The sequence below is a fragment of the Strix aluco genome, chromosome 4 (genome assembly GCF_031877795.1).
Source record: "Strix aluco isolate bStrAlu1 chromosome 4, bStrAlu1.hap1, whole genome shotgun sequence".
Lineage (NCBI taxonomy): Eukaryota > Metazoa > Chordata > Aves > Strigiformes > Strigidae > Strix > Strix aluco.
This window is the reverse complement of record NC_133934.1, coordinates 96,508,881-96,536,364: the sequence shown is the minus strand read 5'-3', so window position 1 is coordinate 96,536,364 and position 27,484 is coordinate 96,508,881. Positions and strand designations below refer to the sequence as shown.

The following is a 27,484-nucleotide window of genomic DNA, read 5'->3' as shown; positions in this document are numbered from 1 at the left end:
CTGTGACTTTCTCAGTCTCTGATTCTTGGTCTGCTTCATCATTTCATCATCAGTTTTTCCTCTCTAAAACCTTGTCAGCACCTGCTTACCCTCACTGTCTCTTAATTTTGTTTTTTACTGTAGGCATTTTCTATCTATCCATTTTTTCCTCCACCAATGGTGTTATGAGCTCTGCTTGTAGTACTACAATATGGCCATTCAAATAATCAAGGAATTTAAACAGCAACTGTGTATTGAGAATTCATTTTCTTTTCTTATATTTTTCTTTTCTTCTCTTCAGATTTATTTCACCTTTTCTTTAAAAGTGTGTAAATGCAGAGATAAAGAAATGTAATATAAGATTAACTTTAAATGAGCTATCCAACATGTTTTTAGGGAAGTCATGAAAAGTCAACATCTTAAAATAAATGCCTGGTGCTTTTAGTAATTAAATATTAAGTACATTAAATACAGTTATCATGAGGGTCTTGTCTTTCATAGGCAGCCTTTGTAGTAAGCAAAAGACTATTTAGCATGGTCTTGTCATTCAGGCTATGAAAAATAAGTATAGCTGCTATCAAATTGCTAGAATGGTAGGTGCAGTTGCCTATGTACAGCCCAACTCTAAAATTGAGCAAAAGGAGTAGTAATTAGCCTAAATCAATCTGTTTAACTATTTCTAGCTGTCTTTTAGGAGTTATTGCTTTATATTTGATTATCAGGAGGGTTCTTGTCAAGGGTTTATGTCAGACAAATTAAAACAAGTTTTTCAAATCAAAAGATTGAACATTTCTTTTAAAATGAGACAAACTAGATTTGACTTAGATTTAAAGGGGGAAGGGAGCAAAACACCAGCCCATCTGAAGTGCATGTATACCAATGCACACAGCATGGATAACAAACAGAAGGAGCTTGAAGCCATGATGAAACAGGAAAATTATGAGCTAGTGGCTGTTACAGAAACATGGTGGGATGTCTCCTGTCGGGGGAGGCAGCGGGTCTGCCACCAGCCTGATTGAAGAAGAATTTAGCCTTGATGAAATTCCAGTGTATCCATGAGGAGCCAGAAAGTCCCGAGAAGAGCCATGTAAACAAGATTAAGGAACTGCGAGACAAAGATAAGAAGAACTGTCCTGACAACTCAGCAGGGAAACTATTAGCTATTCATGAACTGTTAGTTACTAAGTAAACCAATCCTATATGAACAGATACTTTGAAGAAGGGTATAAAAAGGCTTGTTAGAACAATAAAGTTGCCATTGTAGGCATTTTGGCCATTTTGCATAATCTGATGTTTGTCATGTCCATCTCTACTGCAACAGTCTCCCATGACTGGAGTGTGCCAATTGATGGCTACAAGCTCTTTAGGAGGGATAGACAAGGAAGGAGAGGGGGTGGGGTGGCGCTGTATGCCAGGGACTATTACGATTGCTTTGAGTACAAGTGTAGTGAAGACAGGGTGGAGTGTCTTTGCATTAGAATGAGGGAGAAGGCCAACAGGGTAGATGTTGTAGTGGGAGCCTACTATAAGCCACCCACTCAGGACAGAGGTGGATGAAATATTCTATAGGCACTTAGGAGAAATCTCATGATTGCTTGCCCTTGTTCTTGTGGGAGACTTTAACTCCCCAGACATCTGCTGGAAATACAACACAGCAGAGCGGGACCAGTCCCGGAGATTCCTGGAATGTGTGACAGATAACTTCCTGACGCAGCTGATGAGCGAACTGACCAGAGAAGGTGCCCTGCTGGATCTCCTCATTGTGAACAGAGAAGGACTGGTGGATGATGTGGCAGTTGGAGGCCGACTAGGGCACAGCGATCATGAAATAATAGACCTCTATTCTTAGGGAGGCCGGGAGAGGGGGCAGCAGAACTGACATCCTGGACTTCCCAAGGGCTGACTTTGTCTTGTTTAGTCACCTGCTTGACAGAATCACTTGGGAGATGGTCCTGAAGGGTATAGGGGTCCAGGAAGGCTGGACACTCTTTAAGAAGAAAATCTTAATGGCACAGGAGCAGGCTGTCCCTGGGTGCTGTAAGAGAAGCCGGCACCAGAGGAGACCACCTTGGCTAAACAGGGAGCTTTGTCTGCAACTCAGGGAGAAAAGGAGAGTTTACAGCTTTTGGAAGAAGGGGCTAGCGACTCACAATGATTACAAAGATGCTGTGAGGCTACGCAGGGCAGAAATCAGGAGGTCTGAAGCCCAGCTAGAAATTAATCTGGTTTCAGCAATCAAAGACAGCAAGAAATGTTTCTATAAGTATGTGAGCAGCAAAAGAAAGACCAGGGAGAGCCTCCATCCCTGGCTAGATGCAGGAGGAAACATAGTAACAAGTGATGAGGAAAAGGCTGAGGTGCTTGATGCCTTCTTTGCCTCAGTCTTTAATAACAAGACTAGTTGTACTGAGGGAATCCAGCCTCCTCAGCCAGAAGACAGAGACTGGGAGAATGACCCCCCCACAATCCAGGAGGAGATAGTCAGTGACCTACTGCATCACATACACAAGTCTACGGGACCGGATGGGATACACCCGAGGGTGCTGAAGGAGCTGGCTGGGGTGCTCGCCAAGCCGCTTTCCATCATTTACCAGCAGTCCTGGCTGACCGGGGAGGTCCCGACAGATTGGAAATTGGCCAATGTGATGCCCATATATAAGAAGGGTCGGAAGGATTATCTGGGAAATTACAAGCCTGTCAGCTTGACTTCAGTGCCCAGAAAGCTGATGGAGCAGCTCATCCTGAGTACTATCGTACAACACATGCGGTACAATGAGATGATCAGGCCCAGTCAGCATGGGTTTATGAAAGGCAGGTCCTGCTTGACAAACATGATCTCCTTCTACGACAGGGCGACCTGCTCATTGGATGAGGAAAAGCTGTGGATGTTGTTTACCTTGACTTTAGTAAGGCCTTTGACACTGTTTCCCACAGCATTCTCCTGGAGAAACTGGCTGCTCGTGGCTTGGATGGGTGCATGCTTTGCTGGGTAAAGAACTGGCTGGATGGCCAGGCCCAAAGAGTTGTGGTGAACGGAGTTAAATCCAGTTGGCGGCCGGTCACGAGTGGTGTCCCCCAGGGCTCGGTTTTGGGGCCACTCCTGTTTAACATCTCCATTGATGATCTGGACGAGAGAATCGAGTGCACCCTCAGTAAGTTTGCAGATGACACCAAGTTGGGTGGGAGTGTTGAACGGCTCGAGGATAGGGAGGCTCTGCAGAGAGATCACGACAGGCTGGAGCAATGGGCTAAGGCCAATTGTAGGAGTTTCAGTAAGGCCAAATGCCAGGTTCTGCACTTGGGCCACAACAACCCCCAGCAGCGCTACAGGCCTGGGGAGGAGTGGCTGGAGAGCTGCCAGTCAGAGAGGGACCTGGGGGTGTTGATTGACAGCCAGCTGAACATGAGCCAACAGTGTGCCCAGGTGGCCAAGAAGGCCAATGGTATCCTGGCTTGTATCAGAAACAGCGTGGCCAGCAGGGACAGGGAAGTGATCTTGTCCCTGTACGCGGCACTGGTGAGGCTGCACCTCGATGACTGTGTTGAGTTTTGGGCCCCTCACTACAAAAAGGACATTGAATTACTTGAGCGTGTCCAAAGAAGGGCAACGAAGCTGGTGAAGGGCCTGGAGCACAGGTCTTATGAGGAGCAGCTGAGGGAACTGGGGTTGTTTAGTCTGGAGAAGAGGAGGCTGAGGGGAGACCTCATCACCCTCTACAACTACCTGAAAGGAGGTTGCTGAGAGACAGGGATGAGTCTCTTTAACCAAGTAACAAGCGATAGGACAAGAGGGAATGGCCTCAAGTTATGCCAGGGAAGGTTTTGACTGGATATTAGGAAACATTTCTTTACAGAACGGGTTGTTAGGCGTTGGAATGGGCTGCCCAGGGAGGTGGTGGAGTCCCCATCCCTGGAGGTGTTTAAGAGTAGAGTCGACATAGCACTTAGGGATGGGATATGGTGTAGTTTAGAACTGTCAATGTTAGGTTAATGGTTGGACTGGATGATCTTCAAGGTCTTTTCCAACCTAGATGATTCTGTGATTCTGTGAAACAGCCACAGCTTCTTGGAGTGTCCACATTTTTAAAAGAGAATGCACAGTATTAGGAGGATACAGCCTGTGTGGAGGTTTAGATACTGCAGTAGAGAGCAGGGAGAAAATAGGCCTCAGAAGGAATGAGAACATCATAAAGATCAGATTGAAAGATTTGGTACGGCTCAAAAAAATTGACCATGTTGGCAGGAAGCAAGGAGCTATTTACTAGGGTGTGGTCATCAAGGGAAGAATTGCCATGAGAGTTTTTTCATTTCAATTATTTCTTTGACTTTTGCCTATTTAGGAAGTTAGACTTCTAGGTCTTAAAACATAATTGACCTTTTTATTTTTAAAGTATTTTGATCTCTGTTGGGGCTTGCTATAGAGGTCTAATCTCAAAGTTGTCATTTCAAGTATTTAGCTGCCTTGGGATCATTCAAATATTTGAAACAATGTATTTTTAGAATGAAATTAGAAAGCTCAAGCTTAGTAGAAGTAATCAGTAATAATATATTTCTTGTGGACGGACATCAAACCGTTTCAGGTATTTGTGTCTTGGGCTTATGTATATCTTGTTTGAGAACTTGTGCATCTTAATTTTCTTCTCTTTTTATATTATTAATGTCTCTTATTGTCAATGAAAGACGTTGATCTTTTAGTTATAGTATTTCTAGAAGTGTAAGTAAGAAGTGGTACAAGCTTCTTCTGGTCACCCCATCACAAATGTATGGGTTATTTCCTAGAGATAAAAATTTTCATTTTTCTGCGGTTGGTTACCTCTAGAGTTTGCCTACACGAGGACCATTGTATGATGATAGATAGTTTTTGTCTTTGTTGGTTTTCCTGGTATACTTTTGAATTTACGTGACAAATATATATCTGAGGAGAAACAGAAAACTTTAAGGGTTTAATAGGAATCTTAATTACGCTTTTGAAACTCATTCCCAGTTGTAGTATTTGGTATAACTTTATTTGCTTGATTTATGTATTATGATTATAGTGGGTTTATTTCACCATATCCTCTTTCTTTTCTCATGTGCCAACTGCCTGTGTGAGTGCACTAAGTTACTTTAAAACTTTTAAGTGGTATATAAATAGTTCCTATGGGATTTTTTAGAGTAACAGTCCAATTTAAATTAGATTTGTGTTTCCAAATAATTTAAATGCATTAAAAATATCACAATTTACAACAATTTGATTTTAAGTAAGAAATTTATTTTTTTAAATATGCTACTGCTTTGAATAATTAGTTTTGCTTTGTCCAAAACAAGTTTTCAAGAAATAGTGGGTAGTTGATGGTGTTGTTGACAGTATCTTCTAGTATGAATGCTTGGTAACTCTTTGGTGTTTATCAAAACATTAAATACACCTGCATTTTTGTAAATGTTATTCAAATAAATGTTTAAGTTTCTAAATTATTTATTTGTAATGTTAGTATATGCTGACTATTTAAGAGTATAATTTTTTTCACTGAAAATTGCACAGAGTTCGTTTCTTATTGGGTGGACGTCATGGAGAGTTTAAATTTTTGCCTCCTGCTGGCTATGCTCCCTGCTATGAAGCGTTGCTTCCAAAAGAGAAGATGAAACTGGAACCAGTGAAAGAATATAAGAGAGATTCTGAGGGAGTGAGGGATTTGCTGGGGACAACACAATTTCTCTCCCAAGCTTCCTTTATCCCTTGTCCAATAGACACCAGTCAGGTATGTTAAGTATGCAATAATGGGATTGTAAAATATGTGTTAACAAAATTTAAATTGACAATATAAAAAACTAAGCTAGCTTGCCCCCTTTCTTAGTAATTCATCATTTGTGTGTTGTGGTGTATTTAACTGAACTAGATGATCTTGGATCTACAAGATGTAGTAATTGGAACCTTTTCTGATTTGTGGAATTGTTATGCTCTTTTCTTAGATTGCTCTTCCTTTTCATCTTGAAAAGATCAGGGACAAACTAGCCGAAAATATCCATGAACTGTGGGGAATGAATAAAATAGAACTGGGCTGGACATATGGCAAGGTATGTTTTGAATGACCTATCTGGGTACAGTCACCGATACTAGGTTAGTCTCCTACCAGAAAACCTGGACTTGGAAGTTGAACAGAGTATTTAATGGTGGTCTATACAACATTAATAATAGATGAACGTGTAAGCTGTCAGGAGACAGTCACACTAACTAGTGATTAGAAGGCAAATTTGGAATATAAATAAGGTACATATTTTAACACTTTAAGTAGTTAACCATTTGAAGAAATATCTTAATTGAGAAACATATTAGCTATACCAAGATACAATTCTACTGAAAATCATACTGATAGTGAGTAACCCCTCAACTAAATCTGGTTACTCTAGGGTTGATCAAAGAGATAATAAGCAAAATATCCATTGTGGAAATTTGCTTCTGTTGATAATGGAGAGAGGGTTTTAATGACTTTTGTAAACATTCAAATTTCTCAAAGCTCGAGTTTTTTATTGAATTAGTTACAGTTCAAACTTATCATGGTAATCATCCCTTCTAATGTGGCATAACCTAACAACCTGACGAGAGTAAGATGATCTGGTCAACATTATTGAAATGCATATGACAAGGCATTCCCTTTCCAATGGATGTCACCAAATGAAAAACAGTTAAAAGGGTAGGCCAAGAATATTATAATCAAGAATTGTATTAAAATTGGTACCTTCCCCTAATGACATAAAATTCGAAAGGCTGTATTCTGCCTTGAATTTAGGTTATATCATCTTGCTTCTTTTCAAATTCAGATTTACTGGGGTAGTCCTCCATGTGCCCATCACAACTGTGTCCTACCTCAGAAGAATCCTTTTTTCTTTTCTTAACTTCTGTTGGTTTTACTTATGGACTTGATTTACCTTTTTCCTCAATAACTCTGTGATACGCTCTGCTGAAATGTCATTGCTATTGAAATTCTGAGCTTTACTAACCTTTTAATGTTTCTGAGCTTTGGCAACTGAAAAATGTTTTTATATGTGAAATGTTGTGACTCTTAGTTGCCATCAGGATAGAAGCACTTGGCATTGAGTGAAAGAGCTTGTTTAATTAAGAGTCAGTTAAGTATTTAAACACTTATGTCAATATCAGAAAAAGAATGCTCTGCTTTATTATTCCAGTAGAATTTGGAAACTTTACCAAAGATGCTTTAAGGTTTTTGAATCAGAATGTGTATAATAATAGATCAGACTGTGCTCAGGCATTCAGCAAAAATGTTCATTGAGTTTACAGGCTTGCTTCCTTGTGTTTCGTGTATTTATGCAGAACATGTGAAATAGCTATATATTTTCTGATTTTGTTGGTTATGGAGGAGTACTTACAGTGCGTATGATAAATGAATCATGGGAAAGTTCATTTATATAGTGATGAGTAACTGTCATTGAGCAAAGATAAATGGTATTGCTTACAGTGTCTTCATTATTGCAAAGAATTAACTGATCTTTGATTCTGGCTTGAATCTGGTGTCAGGAAAGTACTCTTTTCTGTTGCTTTGTTACAGATACGGGATGATAATAAAAGGCATCATCCTTGTCTTGTGGAATTCTCAAAATTACCTGAGACAGAGAAGAATTATAATCTGCAAATGTCAACTGAAACCCTCAAGTGAGCTTTAAATTTAAAAGAAAATTGTTGGTTTTTTTAATTCAAGCACTTTGTACTGTTGTAGGATATAAACCCATTAGAATATCTCATTCAAAGTGTGTTCTGCTAACTTTGCTAAAAGTTCCAGGAACACGTTCAGAGCGATTTAAAAAAATCTTGTTTCAATAGAGATACAAAGAAAAAAACCAACACCAAATCCTGTTGGTTTAAATAAAGTGGCATAAATTTCAAGCCACAGATTTGTACCTTTTTAGACTTTGGAGGTTTTATTTATTTATTTTTGATAAATTGGGCTTTGAAATTCCATTATTTTGAATGACTTCTCTTTTTAAATATTAGTTCTGCGTATTTATACTAAAACCAAAATAAATTTATAAAATGGGTAAACACTATAATGTTGTGTTTCACTACTGCCATTTTTTTATGTTGGCAGAACCCTTTTGGCCCTTGGATGTCACATTGTTCATGCTCATCCAGCAGCTGAGGAAGATCTTAAAAAAGTCAAACTTCCTAAAAAGTATGTACCTTATGATAGCTATTAGATATATTACTTGTAACCACAGGGTAAACAAAAATATTGTGAGGTCATTTAAAAAATACTTGATATGAGCCCCATACCCGATATGGACTTTGCACATGTTTGGTCCGTTACCTTGCCTGTGATGATGGTTGACTGTGAATACTACCTTATGGAGTGATTCAGAGACACAAATAGTCATGTACTTATACCACATGCAGTTATATATGTGTTACATGATCTCAGAATAGATACTCTGAAGTTAAAAGCAATATTGCAGTGCTTTTCTATCACACAGCAAAGAACAGTATATGTATGAGATAGTAAATTGATCTACTTGAAAGCAGATATGCCATTTTCCCATAACTCCTGTTTTGATTTGCACCTCTCCTTCCCTCCGCTCCAAGAAAAGGTTTGTTCAACATACACACATTTCCAGAGACGTTAATAATGCATTTCTTTAAAGAAAAAAAAATGGAAAATTACTGTTCTTATAATGTTGCACATTTCTAAGAAATGTACATATGTAGATTATTGTATAAAATACAGTCGGGTTTTTGCTTTAAGTTTTATTTGGTGGCTAAATTATGGCAGTTGGAGCTAAAGTAGTTGAATGATCTTTTTAAATTTAGACATCTTTAAGTCATCAGTAGTAATCACCCTAAAAGTGGTGAAGATTAATCAAGGATTACATCTGTATTTTAGCCTTGTCTGTGGGGATTCTGTGGTCCTCCTGGGACAGATTAAAACCCTGTCCTGCAACAGAAGTTGAAGACAGAAACAGTGATTTGGATACTTGCCATTTCACATCAGTTTATCAACCCACAAGATGTCTTTTTTCCTGAAACAGCTTTATCCATGAGAAACAAAGTTAGGTTTTTAAAGAGAGCAGTAAAATAAATAGTTTTATGATATGGGAGATTATAATGTTGATCCAGTTGATGGCATTAATTAAAAAAGGAAAAGAGAACCTTTCCCAAGGTTCATACTGCAGGCAGTCTATCATAATACTGTTTTGATACTATTGTCTTCAATACAGAACAAGTAAGTCTTAATTTCTGACTCCTGTTAAAATATCTACTGTCTACATGGATCATCCTAACAAATGGGAATGATCTGATTTGAGCAAGAGAGAGCCTGCATATGTCTAAAACAGCAGTGTAGTCTTTGTACTACATGGAAGGGTTGGAGAGGGTAATACCTACTACTAAAAAACTACTAAACTTACTATTGAATGAAAAAGTGGGAAGAACAATAGTTAAAATTTATGTTTTCTTCTGTTGAAAAAATGGTAACACAATCTTTACAGACTGGTATATAAAAAATACCATACTTAATGCATTAAACATAATTTCCTAAGAAGTCATCATGGAGATTTTAAAAATAGAAATTATTTGAAAGGCTTAAATGACAAGCATAAAAAAAATAAAGAGTACTCATTTAATAACAATTTGGTTTTTTCATAGTAACTATTTAAAGATTCACATACAGATCTGGGTCACATTTAATTAGATAGGGTGCACGTAGGTGGAAAATGAGACTCTTGGTTAGAATACAATTTATATCCTAGTCAAAGAACAAATGCAATGCAGGGTTTTTGCAAAGAAATGGGAGAGTAGGAGATTGAACAGTGGAAAGAGAAAGTGAGCCCCACCCCATGAATGCCACATAGAAACCTTTAAATACGACCAGTGGGGTATCTTGACTCTGTTTTCCTTTGTTGATTTATAGTTATATGATGACAAATGGATATAAACCTGCCCCACTTGATCTTTCTGAAGTGAAATTGTTACCTTCTCAAGAATTTCTAGTTGACAAACTAGCAGAAAATGCACATAATGTCTGGGCCAAAGACAGAATAAAGCAAGGATGGACCTATGGCATTCAACAGGTAAGGACTTCTTTAGATGCATTTGGAATAAGTAAAGAACATGAGATTTTGTTTTCTAGGACATCAGTTTGGAGTGTTAAGTAAGAGCATAAACACTGAAAGTCATGTAGACATGTAGTTAGAGGCGGTGGGAAGTAGGAAAAGAAGCCTTTCCTGTGCAAGTCTGAGTAGATTGTCAGACCTGCATTGCATACTTCTCTTTCATTCCTGTCTTTAGGTTTTTAACATTATTAACAATTGGACTTGCGTTCATGGAACTGTTCTTCATCAATATTGTTTCTCTCCTGTAATCGTAACATTATTTCAGAATACACTGTCTCATTATCTAAAATTTCTGTGATCATTAAACGCAGTTTTCTTCTTGTTCTTTTTTATAACCGCTTTTAGGATCTTAAGAACAAACGTAACCCTCGGCTAGTGCCATATGCGTTATTAGATGAACGTACTAAAAAATCAAACAGAGATAGCCTCCGTGAAGCTGTTAGAACATTTGCGGGCTATGGTTATAGTGTTGAGCCACCTGACCAAGAGATAGGTATGTACTTTCAGTAAGAATCATGGCCTTTTCTTCCTTCAGTGCTGGGAAAGAACATAAAATACTGAAATAGATAGGGAAAACATAAGTTGTGACTTAATAGTAGTGTATTTTTGCAGTGGATTTTAATGAAACATGCAAATATACTTTGCAAATGACTTGTATATTACTTTAGATATATTTTTTTAAAAGATTGGTTGTAGTTAATGATATGATAATTCTAATTTCCATGATTTAGATTGGAGAAAATCTGGAGTGTGAGTGGATATACTGGTTTTCATTTGGAAATAATGAAAGAAATAAAATAATATGGGATTAATTTAAAAGAATTTTTTCTACATGGTAAACAGATTAGGTTTGACTACTTCAAGTCAAATTTGGTTCTTAAGAAGTAGTCAAAGAAGTGCATCAACTTCAATGTTTTTTTTAATTGAAATAAGGAGCAGATATTTGTTTAGACATTTTTCTTCATATGTGCTATGCCACTGTAATTTTTTGATAAAAATCCAAACCAAAAAAACCCCTTATTTGATAATTTTTTTGAAATGTTCTAAATGTATTGACTTCTGTAAGACCGTATTTTGTTGTAATACTGCTTTATTGCATCAAACTGTATTGCATGTAGTAATCTTACACTTCTGAGGTTTCCTCTAGTTAGTTTTGTGTGATACTTTGAAATATTCTGTTTCTAAATAGCGGATAATCACTCATCTGGTGTAGAATTAGAATGTGGTAGCCTCTCTATGCTGATTACTCGTCCTCCTTTTTTAACATTTACTATGAAGGTTCTTAAACATGCAGTGGTAGATAATGGCTGTTTTCAGAAATAGAAAATACTGGGGACAGATGAAAAGTTAGGCAGTGGCATTTATAGTTTCATCTAATTATAAAATGTGGGGTTGTTTTCTCTGTTTATTTTTACAGCTGACCAAACAGTGGAAAAAGTCAGCATCGACAAGATACGATTTTTCAGAGTAGAACGGTCTTATGCAGTGAAGTCTGGAAAGTGGTACTTTGAATTTGAAGCTGTGACAGGTGGAGATATGCGTGTTGGCTGGGCCAGGCCAGCCTGTCGACCTGACATAGAGTTGGGAGCTGATGACCAAGCATTTGTATTTGAAGGAAGCAAAGTCAGTACACCTTTATCTTTTTTGACCTATGAAAAGACTAGGCAGAGAACTACAGTATAGTTTTCCTCTGTATACTCCAGATCAACTACTGGAATATTTTTGATTCATATAAAGATATCTCTGATCTCTGTTTCATGCTCGATAGTATCTACATTTTGGTTCTGGTTATTGAAATTATACTAACAAAGGTGTGTTGGTTTATATCTATCATCCTAGAATATACCCAACTGAGTAAAGAAGTCTGTTGTAAACATAAAATACAGCATTCACATTTTGTGTTTTTTATTTTTTAATTTAATTTTTTAAATTTAGCACGGTGTTTATTTAACTGCTTTTTTGTTTAGGGCCAACGTTGGCATCAAGGCAGTGGATTCTTTGGACGAAGCTGGCAACCAGGAGACGTTGTTGGTTGTATGATAAACTTGGATGACAAATCAATTATCTTTACTCTGAATGGAGAGTTGCTTATAACCAGTAAAGGTTCAGAACTTGCGTTTGCTGATTTTGGAATAGAAAGCGGTAATTTTCTTTTTATAGTTATATGGCTAAGAGAAGATAGAACAAAACACAGAAAAACTAGTCTGTCATAATGGCTTAGTGAGCTGTGAAATCGTATTTCACTGATGTGTAGCACAGTCTGAAGGCTCACATTAACTTTATAAAAATTTATTTTAAGAGCGCTTATATGGCACAAATTGATTTTTTTTTTTTCCTTTAAACACAAGTAGATATTAATGGGATTTCAGCAATCAGAATGGGTAAATTTTCTTCTAGCCTTACTAGGAAGACTGTTCTTACTCGCAGAACTGAACTTCAGCAGTAAGAAGTGGTAATAATAAGTACTTTGAAAAATTCCCAAAAGCTGAAAATGTAATCTCTGATTATCTCACTGGAGCATACATGTATTATGTTCTTGTCTGTGAAGGACAAAATGAGTACGAGGTTGTAACAGGCTGCACCAAAAGAACAAATCTTTGCAACATAAATCGAATCTGATTTGTACTTTTTTTTTCCTCCGTCCTGTTCATAGTTTATCTGCATTTCTCCTTTTCTTGGACTATTTTTCCTCTTCTGTTTTTTGCCTTTGCTTTTTTGAACAGTAGTATCTGCATGACTGTATTGAAGGAGGCAGGGACTATTTTCAAACTGGTTTGGTTTATTTTTTAGTTGACATTTTCTTTGGAAGCATATCTCCTCCAACCAGTAGTAGCTTCCTGCCCATTAGGAATTGCCAGAAGACTTTGCAATTGCTCACTGTCCCTCTTTGGTCTGACTATTGATACAGTTTTTCTAATGGTAGAGAATGAGGGACTGCTGTAAGAGAGCTTTTCTGAAGGCTTAAAGTTGAAGTATAGGAGAGAAAATTTCTACTTTAGAGGTTGGACTGTTGGCTTTTCCCTGAAGTTGCTGAAGTTCTGTTTCTTGAGAGATGGAGAAATAATTCAACAGCCTTTCATCCCTGCCTATTGTCTGCCATAGGTATAGGGAGAGCAAAAAAGTTCGATCATAAAAAATGCCTGCATTAAAAAGTGTGTACTTGTCCATCAGGAATGAAGTAGTGATGACGGTTGACAACAAATTTATAGCTACTGATGGCAAACTAAATTTTAAACAGATGTACTGAAATACCTGAACCTCATCTCAAAGTCCTTTTGAAACTTCAGAGCCCTCAGAGAGCATACTTAACATTTGTTTATAACTTTGATCTAGCCAAGATTGTCTTCCAATGTCCAACTCATTCTATGAAGGCATGTTTATTAGTCTAAAAATTATGAAGATAACTGATTCTTCTAATAAATGAATAACTGACTTGAACAAATCTTGGGTTTTCAAATCTGATAGTCCACAAAACTACCTCTTGACATTTTTTGTTTGTTTTTCACACAAATCTACTACTGCTTACTAATAACTGGTTTAATGTTTAAATAAATAGGATACTGTGTGTAATGTCCATTCATTGCCTAAGTTCTCAGGGTTTTGGGTAGCAATTATATTGAACTTAGACATTAGTTTTTAAGATGGCTTTCAATCCTTGCTACTGTCATCACTTCATGTGCATTCCTTGTAGGAGCTAAACTTTACCTCCTACATTAGATGGATGTAAAATAGAATGTTTGTGTTCTCCAAATTACTGTTGGGTTTTTTGTTGTTTTGTATTGTTTTCTTAGGTTTTGTTCCAATTTGTGCACTGGGTCTATCTCAGATTGGTCGTATGAACCTTGGAATGGATGCCAGTACATTCAAGTATTATACAATGTGTGGCCTTCAAGAAGGTTTTGAACCCTTTGCTGTCAACATGAACCGAGATGTTGCTATGTGGTTTAGTAAACGCTTACCAACATTTGTCAACGTGCCAAAAACTCATCCTCATGTTGAGGTAACATTACATGTTAGGGAGACACCTGTTTATCAACTGTTAGTTTAGCAAGCTGAGACATTAAACCCTTACTAATACTTACTGTCATCAGATAGTTTGTCATATAAATCTATTAAGTCTCTCTTAGGTAATTCCAGATGATCTTGTCTATCTCCAACTTCATTTATGGTAGTATTACCATTCCTATGGATATACCTCTATTATATGTCTTACTAATTTATGTTGTTGTGGTTAGCTACCAGAAACATGTCAGCTGTGATTTCTCAGAACCCTTTTTTTATATGCTATCTTACATTCACTTTCATTTTTTTAAACCTTCTCTTATTATACATTTTTCTTAAATATCTAAAATTTGTTCATCTGAATTCAACATCACTTAAGGTAATGGAGCTAAACAGAGACGGTCCAGTTCACTAATCTGAGGGTCATTTAAGTGTCTGTGGTGTCTCTGAGTGATATCTCTTTCATTCATTCTTACGATGCGCCAGCGATAGGAATTCCACACCCTCCTAACTAATCAACTCTAGAGAAGAATAATATATCCTGTGTTTTCTGTAAAATATTCCATATCAATATATTCCACAATTATATGTTTGAATTCCTGATCAGGTTCTTTTACTATAATCTCTAGGCCATTTACTTTAATTTAGGTGTTTAGCCAATTATTCCCTAATACTTGTCTTTGAACATTTCCTTCTTAAACTAAATACACTTCAGTGAATTCCAACTAAATGATCTCAACATTTTTTTTCAGTTTATCAGGATCATTTCAACTGTATTCCTATCTTTAAAAGTTTTTTAAATGTTCCTATCACTGAGTTTAAAAGCGTACTTACTTTTTCAACACAAGAGATAATAGTATTACCAGACTCAGACTTCATAATGATCATCTGAAGGATTCTAACTGATATTTCTTCTTGTTGTGGTAGAAAAATACTGATTCTTGTGAAGCAATTTTTCAATTACTTGTGCACTCAAATTGAATTAATTTAATAAGATCTATACTTTTTTTTAAAAAAATGCTGTATGGAACAACTTGAAAATTTTTACTGTAGTCAGGATATACTGAATCTGTTCCTTCCCTTGCTCTTCAGGCTAGATTCCCTGTCAGAGAAGAAAGTTGCATAGTTCTGAAATTAATTCAATTTGAAAAATTTAAGTTGACTCTTTCAGTTATCTCATACTCTAGTTGCCTAATGAAGGTTTTAAGCATTTTTCTTGGAATAGTATTATTTAAAAATTATTTCTGTTTTTAGATATGGAGAATTGATGGAACCATTGAGAGTCCACCTCGGTTAAAAGTTACTCACAAAACATTTGGCACACAGAACAGCAATTCGGACATGATATATTGTCGTTTGAGTATGCCCATTGAGTTCCGCTCATCATTCAACTTCGGCATGAGTGTGGAAAATGCGCCATCTGATGTTTTCCAAAAACGGTTAGGCTTGGGTTCAGTTAACCTATTTCATGCTCTCAATGTAAATGTGATATGTTCTATTATTCTTTATTATTGTACACTCAAGATTTCATACTTGTTTTTGCACTAAGCACAAACTAGCATTGGATGCGTGTTACTGAGATTTTTTTTGTTCTTGATGGTTTTAATAAATTTATAACACAACTTTGCTGCAGAAGGCAAGAGAGAACTGTTTCTAAAGACATGCACCACAAGGTTTATAGTTGTTCATTGCTAAGCAGCTGTCATCCTTTCAGAATCATTGGGATTTTCAAAGCTCTTCAGCCAGGCTGGAAAACCAGCTCAGAATCTTTTGCCCACTGGATTAATGCTCGTCTATATTATTGTTCAGTTGCTTATTGTTATTGGAAAGGTGACTAATCCACGCAAAGAAAAAAAGATTGTGGGACAGATTTTTAAAGATACCAGATACTACTGAGTTCAGCACCTTCCAGTATTGCTTTCTCTTCAGTTAACCGCTGTAAATCTATCTCTTCCCTTCCTCTCTGCCTTAACTGCAATCATTTTGGGTGTATATTTGTATCCTACACAGTCTTTACATACTTAATTTACTCATGCATACTCAGTACCCAGCAAACATGAGTTAGCTGGTAAATACACTTAGTTTAATAATAAGTACTTTTAAAAACTGCTTTTCTTTAAAAACTAATTTACTGATGTTCTTTTATCTTTAGAAAGCACAGCCAGGAAATTGCTCCTCCTTCTACTACTGTAAGTAAATATGTTAAGATGTTTGATTCTTTTTCCTTTTTGAAGTACATTTAGTCATGGCAGCATGTTCATTAGAAATTGATCTACTGAAAGAAGCCTTTTTAATCGTTTGGTATGATGTAACACTGTATCAATAATAATGCCCAGAGTTGTATGACTTGAGGCATAAACCTCATTATCTTAAACCACTAGTCTGTTTATGAATTTAAAATATTAGATATAAATATTTAATAGTAATCTGTTATTAACAGAATATGAATTACTATTATTAAGGTTTGATATATAGGAGGTTTATTTAATCACTATTTGAGTATTCCTTGATAAAATAATATAGATTTCTATTACTAATATGTTCTTTTCCTCTTTTCAGTGTTTTTATTCACTTCGGATATTTGCTGGCCAAGACCCATCCTCTGTCTGGGTTGGCTGGGTAACACCAGACTATCATTTTTACAGTGAGAATTTTGACCTAAACAGAAATTGTACAGTGACAGTTACTTTAGGTGATGAGAGAGGCAGGGTTCATGAAAGGTATGGATTTATTTATCACTTTTTAAAGAATGTGTTTTCATACTGTTCAAAAGTGAATTATTCACAAGCTTGATGATATTTGAAACGTTAATTTAAACTAATAACAAAATTGATTATGGAGTAGGAGTGTTCTGTGTTCATTTATATGTGAATGCGTTTTACACAGACTTGTTAAAGTGGGTATATTTATCATTAATGTTCTGTTTGAAATAATGTTTTTTGATGCTTCTTTCTTTTAATATCCATGTTTGGTCACTGTGGATGAACCCATTATTTGTTTTAGTGTATCTTACATGAGCACACAGAAGCATGTGGAATTGTTTCATAATTATAAAAAAGGAAAAAGAATAAAGGTGTACTTAGTCTGATCCCTCACCTGTGATGCTTAGGTTACTTTAAAAAAATGGGGTTTGTTAAAGAGAAAACAAAACTAATAACGACACAAGCACCTTTAACTATTACTCCATTTAAAAGTACATCTTCACTGAATACTTAGTCAAGTTCAGCATGACCTATGATTTGTTTTCTTTGTTCTTCCTGTTCTTTCAGTGTGAAGCGCAGCAATTGCTATATGGTTTGGGGAGGAGATATAATTGCTAATTCCCAGAGATCAGGTCGCAGTAATGTTGATTTAGAAATTGGATGCTTTGTTGACCTGGCTACTGGAATGTTGTCATTCACAGCCAATGGAAAAGAGCTTGGCACGTGTTATCAGGTATTACAGATTTTCAGGAAGCTATCTAGGAAGGTGGTTGTTTTGATGCTATTATAAAGTTTTTTTGTTTTTCCTGTTCAGAAGTCAAACTGAACATTATTCATGTGACAATAACATGTTTTCCTATATTATTCTGGCTTATCCCTCTTTTTTTCTCTCTCTCTTTTGTAAGACTATATTTTTCCAACTTCTTACAGTTTCAGATGTTGAGGAAAGACTATTGGCAGATATTTTCAGAAAAATATTTTTATACCTCTCAATTCTTGTTCAGAATCCTTATTTAGAATGTTAATTATTCTTTAAAATTCTTTTATCAACTAAATCTATTATACAGTACAGGGGAAATAATTATTTAAATTAGCATAAGGTCAAAATTAGACTTTAGATATAGTAATTTTTGATATGGATTGAGAAAAAAAAATATTACCAGGGTTTGTGTCTTCTGCAGATAGCTATGATTTGGAGATCTTGTGATTTCATAAGTTTCAAAACCCAAAATTCAAATATGCATTAATATGCAGAGCCAAAATAAACAGGGTGGGCCCTAAATGCTCTTAATATTCTGAAAATGTGGAGTCATTATATGAATGGATCAATAGTTGACAGAAGTTTTCAGCACCAGATTGCTGAGATTTGCTCTTAGTAAGATCAATTGTCCATAGTGAAGCATCCACCATGGAAGAGATTATCCAGTGTTAGGAACAATGCATTTCTTTCTTCTATGTCAACAAAAAAACCCACAAATCTGTAGTACAGATAGAACTTAAATGTTATTTAACTAAATTTAATGGAACTTTGCATACTGAAAATTAATGATGCAGGATTGCATGCAGCCTGTAAATGGGGGTGGGAGATGATCTAGCAGCTGTGATTCTGGTATATTTTGTGAAAGTGGTCAGAAGAGACTTCAGTGCCATGCTGGGAGGATATTAAAAGTCAACATCCTGGGAGAAGAAAACAGGAGATGAAAGTGCTTAAGCCCCATGCTTTACTTTTTTATTGTTACATACAAATCAATATGGCAGCTTCTGAACAAAACCATGGAAGTTTGGTGTGAGGTTTTTTTTTTTTCTTCAAGAAAGAGCCTTTACCTGTTTTTCTAATTTTGCAGAGAAATCCAGGAAAATATAGAAGATGCCTGTCACTGCTTTTAGTATAAAACGCTTTCAGGTTTTTCCTCTTATGACTTGCAATTAATGTAACCATGTTCTTGGTACTAAATTTACAATCATTTCAGAAAATACAATTATTTCTCTTCTGTTTCTTCTCTTTTCCATGGAAAAATACCTGGAGTTGCTTTTGGAAATGTTTTTCAACAAACCTGTTAGCACCTGGTCTGTTGAAAAATGAGAACACCCAGCACTTCTTGTAAAGATACGACGGTGTATTCCAACAGGAGTGTTACATCTGAGCATGAAATATTTCTCAACTTTTGCTTATTTTGAGTAATTTAAATCTTTTCTCTATTTTTGAAAGTAATGAAAACAGTCTTATGTAGTTTTAATTTTCATTTCTTGAATATTTTTATCATAAAATAAAATCTTTAAAAATCTAATCTCTCAACCAAATAGCAGCAAATGTCTGATATGTCAGGTCTAGAGGCTGCAGGATAGTTATTCTAACCTTGTAACCATTTGCACTTTTCAGTTGTCTTAACTGAAGTGAAGGGACAACATTTGTATGCTGATTTCATTCTAAAAGGCCCACAGGTCAACATATTGAGGAGAAGTGACTTTTGCTGTAGTTCTTGACCTAACTATTGAATACCATGGTGATATTCAGAAAAAAACCCCACTGTCTATAATAGAAAAGTAAATGAAAGATAGCGTATACATATGTACTTGAGATTTTGTCATTAATTGTCAGGCCAATGTTAAGGTATTCATAGGAGAAAGGAGGTCTTAAGTATTGGTTTACAAGATGTTTTATTTTATTCTGAGTTAGTAACTGGTTTTTGACCCTCGAACAAAGCTAGAAATTACAAATTAAATTGTTATTACTAGGAAATATCTATCTTTAGTGAGAGGCTGGAAGTTATATTTTCTCAGTCAATTACTTTCACGCTTTAATGAAATAAAAGACGCTTTTCATTAGCAGTGTCTTTTAGTCCAGGATATCCTTTGTTTCTGAATTTGGGTTTGTGCTTTTTTTCCCTATCAAAAAGATTAGAATGTACATACTTGGCCCTACATTATTTTGTCTATCCCAATAGCCATAGTTCTGAAAAAACTTTATTCTTCATACAGATTTTTCAGTATATGGTATTATTTTGCATTTTGTTTAAGTTATATTGTGTTTTGGAGCTGTTTTCTATGGAGCTGTATATGGACTTTTTATTTCTTTTTTGTAACTCTCTTTCAGTTTATTGTTTTGCAGTTTTTGATAGTTCACTATCCTCAAAGTTAGGAGTTGCACTCCTTCACAGCACAAGTATTGTACTTAGTATATATAATGCATATGCATAGTACACAAAATACAGAATGATGTGATTAAAATATTTAACTCCTGAAATCTTGGATCATTTGTATAGAGTGTACCTTTTATCAGCCACCTTGAAGCACTGAAATCTTTTTAATAATATATTATTCTATAAGTATCTCTCTAATTCTTTTTTTCATGGCAGTAGGGGTGGGTGATCTTGTAGAGAATTCTTCAGAATAAACTGCTATTACTACTCTGACATGTACTTTGAGTCCAGCTATAATGGGGAAATGAGGATAATGTAGCTGTCAAAATAACCCAAACCCAGCCAGACACTTTAAAACCGCAGCACTGTGATTCACTGTGATTTAAAAGACTGGAGACAAATGCTAAGCCTGGAAATAAAGAGATCTTTGAGATCTTTAAAAAAATTGCACTCTTCTTCTTTTGGAGGATGGATCTTAATAGCAGATAAAGATTTGCAGTATCCTGATCAAATGATGTGCTCTCACCTTTTTCTTACCCTCCTCTGGTTCCCTCTCTCAGAAATTTCATTTTGAGCTTTTTTGGTAGTGAGCTATTTTGTCCAGCATAAAATGTGAAAGAACCTTAAAAGATGTGTGGTGGTCTCAAAAGCTGTATTCTACCTTCAGTCTGTGTTGGGGGTGCTTTTCCTAGAGCAAAAGCCAAAGTATGTAGCTGTAAATTGTCTGGATTTTTAAGGAGCTGCTTTAGAATGAGGTGTTGAATTTGGATATGTTTGAGAAGAATCAACATGTAGTGTTACCAAAGTTCTTGTTATAGGTGTTAAGCGCATATAAGGCAGCAGACACATCTGCCTGAAAGTTAAGTGGGCCTATAAAGATAACTCAGCAAATGCATTATTATATTAGAGGTAAACTACTAATCAACACTTTACTACAGTGTCTGCAGTTATTTGATAATGAAGTGTAAACTAAATAGTATTTATATTGTATCGTCTGGAAGGAGATTCTTGTTGCGTGCTTTATTTTTTAAAATCTAATCTCTTTTCTCTTCTAGGTTGAACCAAACACAAAGCTTTTTCCAGCAACTTTTGTACAGCCTACGAGCACTAACTTGGTTCAGTTTGAACTTGGGAGATTAAAGGTACAAAATATTTTCTAGAGAGGTGCTCTTTTAAATCTGTTTATTTCCACGAAAATTCCTGCTGAGTTGAATTTGTTTAGGAAGATTGAATCAATGGCGTGACTTCTTATTTGACCTTTACTTTTACTTCTGCAAATGTAATTATTATATGAAATTAATTGTTCAACAAATATAAACTGCATTTGTCAAACTAAAGTTATTTGGGGAGAACACCCTTAATATTAGGGGTTTTTAATGGATTTTCTTTATTGCGATAACATATATTTCTATGAGTTCGTTGCTATTAATAAATCATACTTACTTTTGGTATTATAGGTTTATTCATAATTAGATGTTACAAAAATAATTTTAATACACTTATTCGTTTCAGAATACTATGCCTTTATCAGCAGCAATTTTTAAAAGTGAAGAAAGAAATCCTGTTCCTCAGTGTCCCCCTCGCCTTGATGTGCAAACAATTACACCTGTTTTATGGAGCAGGATGCCAAACAGCTTTCTAAAAGTAGAAACTGAGCGTGTCAGTGAACGTCACGGCTGGGTTGTGCAGTGTTTGGAACCTCTGCAGATGATGGCACTTCATATCCCAGAAGAAAACAGGTAGATTTGGAAGGAACTACAGTGACTTGATGTGGACAAAATGTATTGAAACCTGATAGCTAGGTATTGGTTAAACCTGATTTGGAGAATATTTACACTAGGGTTGTTTAGAATTTCTGATCTTACCTGCTATAATATCGTATTTGTGAAAATGAAGTAAGTACAAGAGGCTGAATAATTTTAATGCTGTGTGATGACATTTGCGTACATAGGAGAAAACATGACTATTTGGTGTTACTTAAATTATTAAATAATATCTCTTAAATCTTTAGGTCTTTAAATAGATTTTCTCAGCTTGGAAAAAAAAACAAATATAAAGAACATGCTAGTACTATTTTGATGATGTTTTTCTGTGATAAAAACATGTAATTTGTTCCTGTTTCATCTACTCTGAATTTACGTGAATTAAGTTTTTATGTTCTTACTGACAAAACCCTGATTTTCTTAGATTTTCATTAGGTTTTATCTTCAGAGTGAGGATAATAAAGATGGATCCAAATATCAAATACCATAACCAGTGACAAACCAAACTATAAGCAAAAGCATAGCCAAAGATAATTTAACTGCTGTACTTTTATCAGTTATTTTGCAGCTTCTTTTAATAATTCAGTAACCAAATTTATTTATTGTTAATAAAACTGAATTCAAGAAAAGAGTAAAAAATACTGTGTTTTGTGGAAAAAATGAAACAATAATCCTCAATAAGCTATAAAGGCACTGTTTAGTGACTGTATTACGGCAGAGTTTCAGCATTCTAAATACATTTCTTTTAAAAACAAGCTCTAATTTACCATAGCTTCCAAAGAAGCTTCTCTATCTTACATTTTTCCTTTTTTTTTTCTATGGAGTACTAACTATAAATAATGTCATCAAATTATTACCATTGACTGTGCTTTAATGATGCACATGTTAAGATTAGTAAGTATCACCCTTAATGGTTTAAAGTGGAGCTGACCAAAATGTACAGAGATTATAAGACTTCTATTTTACAAAATTATTTTTAATGAAATTGACTGGTGTTCTGTTTCTTTATTTCATAACAGATGTGTTGATATTTTGGAATTATGTGAGCAAGAAGATTTGATGAAGTTTCACTACCACACTTTAAAACTCTATAGTTCAGTTAGTGCTCTAGGTAATACCAGAGTTGCTTATGCACTTTGTAGCCACGTGGACATATCTCAGCTATTTTATACAATAGATAATCAATACTTACCTGGACTCCTACGTTCTGGATTCTATGACTTGCTCATTAGTATTCATTTGGAGCACGCCAAGCAAGCCAAGCTCATGATGAACAATGAATTTATCATTCCAGTTACAGATGAAACTCGAACTATTAAATTATATCCTGATGAAACAAAGAAGCATGGTTTACCTGGAGTAGGGCTTAGCACTTGTCTGAAACCAGGCTTTAATTTTTCTACTCCATGCTTTATTGTGACCAGTGAAGAACGTCAGACATCCAGCCCAGAAATACCCCTTGATACACTTAAATCCAAGGCTATAAGTATGCTAACAGAGGCAGTACAGTGTAGTGGTACTCACATACGAGACCCTGTTGGGGGACAGGTTGCATTCCAGTTTGTTCCTGTTCTTAAACTGATAGCAACATTGCTCATAATGGGGGTTTTTGATGATGATGATGTGAAGCAGGTGTTACTCGTCATTGATCCCAATGTGTTTGGAGATCACAAGGAAGAAAGAGAAGAGAGGACAGAAAAGGAAGAAGTTACACAAGTTGAAGAAAAAGCTGTAGAAGCTGGGGAGAAAGCAATAAAAGAAACAAAAGCTCCTGCAAAAGGCTTATTACAGACAAGATTGCCAGAATCTGTTAAACTTCAGGTGACCATTTAATATAAATATATTGCATATGTTCTACTATTGATGAAACAAAGGTAATGCTTTTTGTTTGTTCTCTAGTTTGTAAGATTCGAAATCCTGAAGATCTTTATTCCAATTTGCCTTATAACCTCACATTAATAACCGAATTTGATGATGATGCAATTCTTTCTACATATAACTACACTCAACATAGATACGCAAATACTTATTTATTTCTTAAGTATATTTTAAAAGAGGAAGGGTTGGATCAGGTGATCTTTAAAGGACCCTTCCAACCCAAACTATTCTATGATTTCTACATGTTTTGAGTGCATGGAGTGAAAGACTGTGAATGCAATACAGTATTATCTATCAGATAATAAAACTGTATAATTTGTCACCTTTACAGTGTTAAAAATATGGGAAAAAAGTCTCTTATTTTTATAGTCTGTAGCAGTGCATACTATCTGCTGCAGTTCTTCCCCAATTAGGTTTTGTTAAAATGTTGAACTTAAGTCTGTTTTTTCTATCCTAGATGTGTCATTTACTCAATTATTTCTGTGACTGTGAGCTACAACACAGAGTGGAAGCAATTGTATCATTCGCAGACCGTTATGTATCAAAATTGCAATATAATCAGAAATACAGGTACAATGAACTCATGCAAGCTTTGAACATGTCTGCTGCTTTGACTGCCAAGAAGACTAAAGAATTTCGGTCTCCTCCTCAAGAACAGGTAATATTTAACAAATAGTTGAATATAAAGATAAAAAAAAAATCTTTGTGATGATAAAACAGAGTTCTGACTTCTAAACTACCATTGGAACTTCTAGAGAACCAAAATCAAATTTGAAATAAAATTTATTAAGGTACCATGAAATACTGAATGTCAGAATGCTTATACCTGTACTCCAGAATTCAAGCTCTAAACCAAAGTTGACTTAAGATTTCACAACAGTATAGAAAAATTGAACATTACTGCCCAACACTGAGGAGTTGAGATTCATCTAGTTCTGCAAGCTGATGATAATTTGATACCTTTAGCTGATAAAAGTTAGCATGAAGTTAGTGTTGTGCTGACATCTGTATGTTGGAAATAGTCTTTTCTACCTCAGGAAATAACTTTATTATTAAGTGTAACTGTATTTTGTTGTTAATAATAATTAAATCTTACAAAGTATCATTGGTTTACTATGTCCTTTAAGATGTATTAGAAATCCATGTTTTATTTTAATTTTATTATAAATTTGATTATAAACAGGTAAAGTATGGCTATATATTAGAAAGTGTCTTAGGCTTTCTCACTGTTTTAACTATGTTTTAATTCCATTAAAGATTAATATGTTGCTGAATTTTCAACTGGGAGAGGATTGTCCCTGTCCGGAGGAGATCCGGGATGAGTTGTACGAATTTCATGATGATCTTCTAATTCACTGTGGTGAGTGGCAAGGTTTTGTTATGTTTTTGGGGGTTTTTTTGACACTTTCCATGGGAAAAAAAAAACAAAACAGATCCGTTAAAAAAAATCATAGTATAAGGGGTTTTCGTTATATGTATTACTGTCTACATGGTGACTTTCCTGACAGACTTTGGTGCATCTTACAAAAATATGGGAAACCTGTGTATGGCTTTAAGTTTCATTGTAATATATCTGTTTAATATTATCTGATATTATTCTGTTTATATATCAATTTTAGACTTAATTGAAAAAAAAAAAAAAGATCCAATCAAGAAGGTTGGGTTACCTTAAAAGATTTATATAGGTATGTGTATGTGTACAAGCAGATGAAGGGTACTGAAAGAATATTATTGCTGTGAAGCTGAGCAGTAGAAAATTTATGAAAAATCACTAGATGTGGGGTGCTTCTGTTGCTTTAGCTTAGTTTCCTGGTGTATACCTAACTGTGATGGTCAATCATTATAAAACACTATTTCACTGCAGATTACAGCTTGAGTTGCCCCATTCATTGAATTTGAATTTCCTTAGGGTATCCTCAAGGGTGAGCTATATCAGATACCCTGTGCAATTTATGTGGGTTAAGGAATCACATTTTATATGTGATGCCAGAAATCTTTTGTTAGTCTATTGAGATCTTAGTCTAATCAAGACAATCATTAGTCCATTTACAGTCATACTAACATTTACAGTCTGAGTCATCCACTTATTACTGCTCATTCCCAATAATTATGCAGTTAAAACTGATATACACAAGCTTTTTCATATCTACCTACTTGGTTGATATATTGGTAGTCACTCTTCCAGTGCATTTCTTGGTCCTATGGTTGATGGCACGCATCTTGTTCAGGAAGAATGGGACAGGGTCATTATAGTGAATTGACAGCATCTCGAGTTCTTCCCCTGGAAGAGTACGGTAATCTTAATAGTTTCTTCCTCCTCCTCTCCTCCTTCTGTTTGCTGGAGGTCACTTTTAAATGTTTACTAATACAGTCTGCTAGTTCTCTCTTTACTGGTTATCCCTAAAACCAGTTTTACCCAGTTCATGGAATTGCATTCTTTTAGTGACCTCTAATTAACAGTTTGTGATTTCTCTTTGTAGCCATGGTGCTTCCCATACCACTCTGTGCTTGTATTGTTAAGGCTTCTGCTACCATCTTGTGCTGCTATTTTTGAGTATCCTATGAGAATCTCCAGCAATCCTCAAGCAGTGATTTTGTGATAAGCCAATTACCATTTTTCAACTACCTCAACGTTAGCCTCAGCCAAAGATGAGTAGGTCAGTGGGTATCTAGCTTGTGTTTCATCATTTTGTTTCTGAGGATATTATATAAGACAGTATTAGAAGTCGTTAAAACCAAGATTTATATCTGTAAGGTTAGCTACATTATAGGTGGAAATTTAGTTGGTTTAATGTAATTTGGTTTTGACAATCCTGTGTTGATTGTTATTCATCCTTGCTTCTAAGTGCTTACCAAAAACTGTTTCATTCCAGCATTTTTCTTCCAAGCGTTAAAGTGAATAGTTTATATCCTCATATATACTTTTCTTTCTCCCCATCTTTATTTAGATAGATACCATCATCTCCATTGTTCAGTCACTTAGTGCTTGATCTGACCTCTGGTTTTCAAAGATAATGCCTATTTGGCATCAGAGAGTTCTCTGAGACTCCATGATGAAGATTATGGAAGACCCCTAACTTACTTGGAAATGTCTTAACTCTGCAGTATATTTATTTTCCCTTGAAATCCTGTTGCTAGTATTGAGTTAGTTTAGCTCCCAATCACTCTTCTTCTTTTCATGAGGTGAAACCCCATTGATTGTGGTTTTTTTTTAAATTTTAGGGGTGTACTTTTATTATTGTTTACTACATTATAAATGTGAGTGTGGAATCAGAGAGAGAATTGAAGATAGAGAAAGCACAGTCTTATGATTAAAATAGTTTGACGATCCTCTGGATTCTAAACAAAACCATATTCATTACTTTGTACAGATTTATCATAGATGGTCACTAAGGATAAATGCTTCTCATTATCTGTGTCCTGACTTAGTCCTGAAAATCAGTACTAAACAATCACAGCTGGAGATAAAATGAATAGGAGTTGTGCTTGGAATATTTAATCAGCTTTTTAATACTAAGTATGCTTTGCGGTCTAAGTGGAAAAATATGTATGCAATCAAGTAATTAAAGGCTGCTTCATAATGAATATATGCAAATAGTCTGAATTAAAGTTACTCAGGCAGTCTTAATCCTAACATGTCCTACACTGTGAGTGGTTAATTTTGCCAGCAAAATGATAGTCCTCTATCGTAATTTCTGTGTGTAATTTTTTGGTTATAAACAAACCAAACAAATTTCCAACAGATTTTATTGCATAATATCAAATTGACACTTATCTGGGTTGGAACCATCTGTTCCAGTGCACAGACCTCTGCCACTTCAATTAAGTGATTAGCCAGGAGCAATATAACACGGTCAACTTCTGAATGTATTGCAACTCTAAGAGGATGCAGAATGAAAAATGAATGATATGGAGCAGTGAA

General features: G+C 35.4%; 1 protein-coding gene across 1 annotated transcript in view; it reads left to right on the top strand.

Moving 5' to 3' along the window:
• The window catches only part of RYR3 (ryanodine receptor 3), a 254,312-nt gene that overhangs the window by 104,189 nt on the left and 122,639 nt on the right, over nt 1–27,484 (top strand). Inside the window, exons 20-37 of the mRNA XM_074824480.1 lie at nt 5,501–5,717; nt 5,929–6,033; nt 7,524–7,627; nt 8,061–8,144; nt 9,876–10,035; nt 10,423–10,570; nt 11,495–11,700; nt 12,045–12,219; nt 13,869–14,077; nt 15,334–15,518; nt 16,232–16,268; nt 16,639–16,799; nt 17,349–17,514; nt 20,977–21,063; nt 21,434–21,660; nt 22,704–23,505; nt 24,020–24,220; nt 24,820–24,922. Coding sequence (XP_074680581.1) covers nt 5,501–5,717; nt 5,929–6,033; nt 7,524–7,627; nt 8,061–8,144; nt 9,876–10,035; nt 10,423–10,570; nt 11,495–11,700; nt 12,045–12,219; nt 13,869–14,077; nt 15,334–15,518; nt 16,232–16,268; nt 16,639–16,799; nt 17,349–17,514; nt 20,977–21,063; nt 21,434–21,660; nt 22,704–23,505; nt 24,020–24,220; nt 24,820–24,922 — 3,377 coding nt within the window. The remainder of the gene's footprint in view (nt 1–5,500; nt 5,718–5,928; nt 6,034–7,523; nt 7,628–8,060; nt 8,145–9,875; nt 10,036–10,422; nt 10,571–11,494; nt 11,701–12,044; nt 12,220–13,868; nt 14,078–15,333; nt 15,519–16,231; nt 16,269–16,638; nt 16,800–17,348; nt 17,515–20,976; nt 21,064–21,433; nt 21,661–22,703; nt 23,506–24,019; nt 24,221–24,819; nt 24,923–27,484) is intronic.